Below are 7,058 nucleotides of genomic sequence, written 5' to 3'. Positions count from 1 at the left end.
CCCTCTGCCAGTCTCAGTCTCCTCAGATTCACAACTTTTGGGTTGGGTTTTTTTGTTTTATTTGTTGTTGTTTTGAAAGCATTTCTCTGTGTAGCCATGGCTGTCCTGAAACTCACTCTGTAGACCAGGCTAGCCTCGAACTCAGAGATTCACGTGCCTATGCCTTCTGAGTGCTGAGATTAAAGATCAGTGTTACCAAGCCCAGTTGGCATTTTCTGTTTGGTTGGTTTTTTTGTTTGTTTGTTTTGTTTTGTTTTGTTTTGAGATAGGATCTTGTTATGCTGCCCACTCTGATCTTGAATTCAGGGGCTCAGCTGAACCTTCTGCCTCAACATAGGCAGCTGGGGCTATAACCATGCCCTGAGGCAGCAATTCTTTCCATATTTTCCATTAGAATTTTGGGGTTAGAATCTTCGAGGGAAAGTGACTAGGTCATGCATCTACGACTTGGCTAGCCTGTCTCATCCCCTCCCTAGAGCCTAACCCTTTGTGCTCCCTCCAGCAGGACTTAACAGAGCTTGTGAAGGCACCGCTCACCCACAGGCTGGAGTTAAAACACTGCGACTTCATCAGAACCAGTTTGCCTCTCTTTGACAAGTTGCTCATTCTGTTCCTTTAACCATCCTCGCCCTTCCAGTGATTCTCAAACTACTTACTCACATGTTGAAAAGTCCACTAGCTGACTTTTTTTTTCCCTTCTGAGACAGGGTTTCATGTAACCCAGGCTGCCCTCAAATCTGGTATACACTCAAGGGCAACTTTGAACTTCTGATTCTCCTCTCTACTGCCTGACTGCTGGTATTAAGGCCATGTGTCTCCACGTCCAGTTTATGCAGTGCTGGGGATGGAGCCCAGAGCTTCGTGAGTGCTAAGCAAGCAGTCTCCCTCTTTATCGGTGATGTCACCTTTACACTAATTCCTCATACCCAATCGGACCTACTTTGGGAATTCTGTTTCTTTAATCTATCATGGATTAGTTCTTCCAAAGACAGCCAAGCCCGGCTCGGGGCTCCGCTTATTGAGCACACTGCAGTGGACAAAGGGCTGAGCACTAAGCTAAACCAGGCCCCAAACTTCAAGCTTTTCCTGGTGACTCTGGCTGTTCTTCCAGTAACCTTGATAGGAAGATGGAGCAGGAGTTTGTGTACAAAATAGCTTGTACGCATGTTCTATCTACAGCTCTTGGGGCTGGAGAGGTAGCTCGGGGCTTAGATACTCTTCCTCCCAGCACCCACTGTCTGCTGGCTCACAACTCCCTAGAACTCCGGTTCTAGGGGATCTGATGTCCTCTTCTGGCCACCACGGAGTGCATGTGTCTACCCGCACACTTATGCCCATATAATAGCCCTCATATTTTCGGCTGGGGTTGTGGCCTAGTAGTAGCTTACTTGCCTCGTGTGCCTGAGGCCTGGGGTTTGATTGCTTAGCACGGGTGCCCAGTGGGGTTGGCTCCCTTTAGAGAAGTGTTGGAAGACACAACACCAGCATGTTTGGTGGTGACAGTAATGCTGTTTTGTTGCTAGGTGACATCAGCAGCGGGAACAAGCTGTCCCCTCCTCCACCTTCACCCCTCTGGAGATCCTCTCTGCTGGGCAGATGATAAGGGTGGCGCATGGGGTGAACACTTGCCTAGAATGAGACCCTGGGTGTCATCCAAAGAATGGGGTAGGGGGCAGGGGGCAGGCAGAGCCACTTCAGCAGGTGGAGCCCCAGGCGGTGGTCAAGGGTTAGTACAGAGTGGGGTTCAAGCCAGCCTGTACTCTCCCCTCCATTTAGGGGTGTCCTGTCCTAGGAGAAAGGTTTGTATGAGGTGACAGGCAGGCCGGTTTCACTGTTACATCCTGGCCTTGTGCTGTGAGCATGCTGAACTGTGATGGCAGAGCTGGTTCTGTATTCCAACTGTCCAGACCAGGAGCTTACATGAAATGTGGCTTCTCTCTGCAGCACAAGGGCTGGGATACAGGTATGAGCCATGACACCCAGATTCTAAAAGTCAGTAACTGAAGCTGACTGTTCTGAACTGTGTGGCTTTGGCCAGTCCCCAGCCCAGCTCTCCCCAAGAGAAGACGCTGCACGTGCAGGCGGCCTCGAGGCCAGGTGAGAAGACAGCAGGTCTCAATGGGGACAGAGTGGGGAAACCGGGGGGCCAAGCCCTCCTTAATCCCCACAGGAGCTGTGGGAGGCCAGCCCACAGAATCCCCACTCCTACCCCGGTGGCCATCACAATGGCATTCAGGAAGGCGTCACAATGGCACTGGCAGTGGGAGGCTGCTTTCTTTGTCTGCAGACCTAGTTACAGGAACTCCAGCGTCAGAAACCCTGTTTCCTGAGGGAATGGAAAGGAGCCCAGCATTTGAGTGGCCTCAAGATGGAGACCCATAGGAAGAAGTCAAATAGGTGTGGGGCTGGGTGCTCCAAGTCAGCCTCAGGAGCCCAGAACTGCTGGGTCCAGCTGCCCCCCTGCAGGGAGGAGGGGTTCTCTTTGAGCACTGAGCAGCTGCTGGTCTTTTTCCTGGCTGTCTGGTTCTTCTATTTCTTCTGCTTCCAAGACTAATTTGGACAGAGCCTCCCTTCCGCCTGCTCAGGGGGTGGCTGAGGGTCAGAGCCTCGGCCCCACAGGACAGCTGATCAGGCCTCACCTGCTTGCCTAGGGAGTGAAGACCCAGAGCCTATGGTTGCTGTGGCCTGTCACCTCAAGCTGGCCTGCTTCTGGTTCAGAAGACGACAGGGCAGCATGTCTACAGCTGGTCTCCAGCCTCGCACCTCTACTGCCTACATGACCCCATTACCAGGCAAAGACCAGGACAGGAAGGCTGCCTGGTGAAGGCGAAGCTGTGGCTGAGTCTTCTTGGTCAGTGGAGTTGAGCTCTGCATGTTGACTGGGAAGCTATTTTATGCCTGGTCCCAGGTCCAGTCTCTAATGAGAAATAAAACGCCATGGGGCCAAATCACGTATTTCTTTTTATTTTTGTGTCTTTGAGACAGTGTTTGCTACAGAGCCCAGGCTGGCCTTTACGCTTGCACTACACCAGGCTTTCATTCTTGCGTTCTAGGGAAGAAAACCAGAGCTCTGTGGTGCTGGCAAGGGTGGGGGTGGGGGTCAAATCTTGAAGAGAAAAGCTTAATCATATTAAGGGTGTGGGATGGTTCCCCACTGGACTCAGGCTAGGTCCTGCCCACCCCAAAGGCTTTCAGACCTTGTTGTCCAACAGAGCAGGACAGGCACCTCTGGTAGAGCTGCAGAGTTCTTTGGGGGCAGACATAGCTCCCAACACTCACACTGAGGGTAAAGGCTGAGTGAGAAGTGGGCTACTCCGGAGACCATGAGAGGTTGTGGGGAGGTTCTTGCCCCAAGCCATGCCCTCTGTAGTTGTGCGGCTAAGGACAGAGCGCATGGCAGGGCAGCTCAGACGTGGAGTGGCGATGTGCAGACCCTGGTGTCTCACACGAAGGGGCAGCACAGCAGGCACTGGTGGTGTGGTGTGTAGGAGAACGGTGACAATCCCCTACTGGCCACCTCCGTGGAAAAGTCCCCCGGGAACTCTGAAAGCAGATTCCCTAAGCCTCAGGACTGAGCTCTGGGCCACCTGTAGGAATGAAGAACGTGTGGTTCAAGGGGCTGTGATTTATCTCAAAGACATGGTGGAGCATGCCTGCAAGGGGTTGGGGACAGTGTTGGTGACCTGCATAGATAGCCTTCTAAGCTGGAAGCTCTTGACAGTGAACAGACCTGTATGGAATCCTTGTTTTCTTTGGGACTCTGTAAGGTTTCATTTTAAATGGGGGGAAAAATGTACCCTCAGGAGCCAAAGAGGTGGTTCGGAGAGTAGAGGAGACTGCCACAGCGCTAATGACCTGAATTTCAGCTCCGGCGACCACATAGGCTGGGGAGTGAGCCAACTCCTGAACTGTCCTGACGTCTACAGGCACACCATGGCACCCACATGTCCATGCGCATATACACAATTTGTTAAAAACATGGCCTATAAACCAGTATCTTCCTGCAATGGGCTACATAGAGAACAGGAATCTCCTTCAGAGAGTGGCTCCAGGAGCAACCAGACACACTCTGGCACCTGGCCTGATGGAAGCCACTGCCCCTCCCCTGGCACTGACACACCCATGCCAGACAGATCTAAACCACTTCCTGACAGCTGGCAGCAACTGCACATGGCTGTCCTGTCCCGTGTGCCAGGAGGAAGCCTCCGTGAATGTCAACTGCCATTTTATTAAGGCTCCAAGTGTCTGCAGGGGAGGGGGGTACATATGGCTAAGTAATGTGCCCTACCATGGTCTGCTTCTGCGTGACCCTGAGGCAGAGAAGGCTGTATGAGGTCCCAAGTCACAGTCTACTGAGCGCCATCCACAAAACTCCATCAGAAGGTTGTGTGCAGCCAGGTGGTGGTAGTGCACACATTTAATCTCAGCACTTGGGAGGCAGAGGCAGGTGAATCTCTGTGAGTTTGAGGTTAGCCTGGTCTACAGAGCAAGTTCCAGGACAGCCAGGGCTGTTACACAGAGAAACTGGGATACAGACACCATGGGTACCAGGGTAGTGCTGCTGAACAGTCTGGCTCTGGTTGGAGAGTGGCAAAGTAGGCCAGGGAGAACAGGGATGTCCCCCCAGCCCAGCCTATGGCTTTATTATCCTGTGTTGTCTAAGCAGGAGGGGGTGTCCTGTCCCAGCCCCTGTAATACACCATGAGGTGCTAAAACCCGAGAGAATAGGGCCACTGGGATCCTGCTCTTGCTTCCTTCACCTGCAGGTCTCCCACAAAATGGGGCTTCTTCAGTTGAGGCTGGTCCCTCAAAAATGGACCCTCAGCACATCCTGGCTGGCGACTGGCTGCTGGCAGGCTGCACACATCATGGGCTGGGAGCGCTGCTGCTCACTCAGGCAGGGTCGGCACAGGAGGTGGCCACAGCGCAGCTGGTACACAGGCTCCTTCGTGCAGTAGGAGGAAAACGCTCTTTTGCAGGAGGCACACGCTGGACCACAGACACTCCTGGGGTGCTCTGGTGAGTCAGAAGAACAAGGAAGGGTCAGGGGAGGCTGTTCCTCAGTCAGCTGGGAACTGGCATGCCTCCCTTCTGCCATCTTTATCAATCTTGGTGCTATCTATGAATGCTTAAGAACTGGCCTCTAAATGCTGTGCATGAGAGCAGACAAAGTGTATACTCCTCCGCCAAAGCTTACCCTGACAAGATTAGCTGCAAGAAGAGGGAAAAGCACAATGTGGCCCAAATATCAGGGTCAGAACAGTCAGGGTGGAGGGAAATCACCAGAGGGGCACTTCAATCTGTCAGGAGCTGCCTTCTAACCCCTCAGCTCCTTTCTGGAAATGCCCTGGCCTTGGGCAGGCCCCCCACCTGAAGATTCACTACAGATTCCCTTGATGTGATCCAGAGGAAAGTAGGTAAGGTCTACACCATAGGACAGTGGGGCTTTGATTCATACCATGCGAATCTTTTTTTTTTTTTTTTTTTTTTTTTTTTTTTTTTTTGTTTTTTTCGAGACAGGGTTTCTCTGTAGCTTTGGAGCCTGTCCTGGAACTAGCTCTGTAGACCAGGCTGGTCTCGAACTCACAGAGATCCGCCTGGCTCTGCCTCCTGAGTGCTGGGATTAAAGGCGTGCGCCACCATTGCCCGGCTATACCATGTAAATCTTAAGAGGTGGAACACCTCTGCGATCGTTAGCCATGAAAGACTCTGTGTAAGGACAATGGGGATGCTGAGCACAGGAGCTGCAGGGAGTTCACAGGGCTGGGGAAGAGGATTCAGGATTGGTACTAGGGTGTTCTTCAGAATCACAGCAAAGAAAAGCATAAAAGGGCTGATGAGATGGCTCAGTGGACAGAAGGACTTCCTGTCTGATGACCTGAGTTCCATCTCTGGCACCCACAGTGGAGGAGAACCAACTTCTGAGGGTTGTCTGTCCACCTCCACATGTGTGCTGTGGCACGTGTGCACTCACAAATGAGAGCATACAAGGACCTAATCATGAGTGAGGACACTGGAGGAAAAACGGACTCCTATGGTGAAAGCTTGCCAAGTGGAAGACAGGCTCTTTACCAACACAGGCTCAGAGGGTGCTGGGGAGGAGAGCTTTGAAAGCAGACAGTGCAGTTCAGAGTGGCTGGAGATGCCAATGAGAAGGGTCCAGCAGCTGTCAGGGAGGGAAGGGGAAGAAGGGGTCACGAGAGCAGCACTAGGTGAGGGCTCTCACTGGCAGGAACTCTAGCAAGGGAAACTCAAAAGAAATGGCTGAAGGCAGGGAAGAAGCTGCATCGTCTGAAGGCCAAAAGAAAGAGAAGGTGGGTAAAGCCGGTCAGGCTGGCCAATCACACCCCCGGATGCTGTGAGGACAAGCAGCCGTGAGGCTGGCAGTTTTCCTGGGCACTTTGAAAGACATGCTTTTGGAAATAGTTAGGAAGAAACAAGCAGAGTACGGAGAGTGTGATGGAGACCCAGGTGACAGGAGGGACGGGCTCTGCACCAGCAGGAGCAATCAACAGCCGGCCTGAGCAGCCCCACCAGGTTTCATTTTGTCCTTTGCTTAAAAAAGGACACTGGGGAGCTGGAGAGATGGCCCAATGGTTAGAGAGCTCTGGTTACTCTTGCAGGACCCTGGGTTCAGTTTTAGGTACCCATATGGTGGCTCACAGGATCTGCAACTCCTGTTTCAGGAGATCTGACACTTTCTTCTGATCTCCACCAGGTATGGACATGGTACATATACATACACACAGGAAAAACATTCATACACATAAAATTAAAAAAAATTAGTCAATTCCTCACTTTGTATCTACCTTACAATATGACCCTAGGTTGTTTTGTTTTTGTTGTTGTTGGGCAAAATCTGGGCCATTAATCTACCTCTGGTGCCTTTCTAGTACAATGATAAAAATGTTACCAAGAAGAGAGAAGATGGCCTCTGAAACCTAAACATTTCTTCATATGTAGATGAAACAGCCCAGATATCAGACGAAGGGAAGATCGGGACCATCAAAGTCCCAGGAGAGAACTATGTGGTCTACCAGAGCCAAGTGTGGTGTGCA

The 7,058-nt window shown here is 51.8% G+C and overlaps 1 protein-coding gene across 5 annotated transcripts in view; it reads right to left on the bottom strand.

Annotated features, from left to right (window-relative positions):
• Positions 1-2,931: 2,931 nt before the first annotated feature.
• The window catches only part of Ubox5 (U-box domain containing 5), a 44,360-nt gene continuing 40,233 nt past the window's right edge, over positions 2,932-7,058 (bottom strand). For 4 of the 5 annotated variants that reach the window (XM_026788476.1, XM_013353203.2, XM_026788477.1 and 1 more), the window contains exon 6: positions 4,463-5,016. In XM_026788476.1, coding sequence (XP_026644277.1) covers positions 4,808-5,016 — 209 coding nt within the window. In that variant the 3' untranslated portion in view covers positions 4,463-4,807. Of the gene's footprint in view, positions 3,588-4,462; positions 5,017-7,058 lie in introns of those variants that run through there. The other variant, XM_026788475.1, reaches the window with a different exon arrangement.

Source organism: Microtus ochrogaster, unplaced genomic scaffold (assembly GCF_000317375.1).
Source record: "Microtus ochrogaster isolate Prairie Vole_2 unplaced genomic scaffold, MicOch1.0 UNK3, whole genome shotgun sequence".
NCBI lineage: Eukaryota > Metazoa > Chordata > Mammalia > Rodentia > Cricetidae > Microtus > Microtus ochrogaster.
Note: the sequence above shows the minus strand (reverse complement) of the source record. Positions and strands in the feature narration are given on the sequence as shown.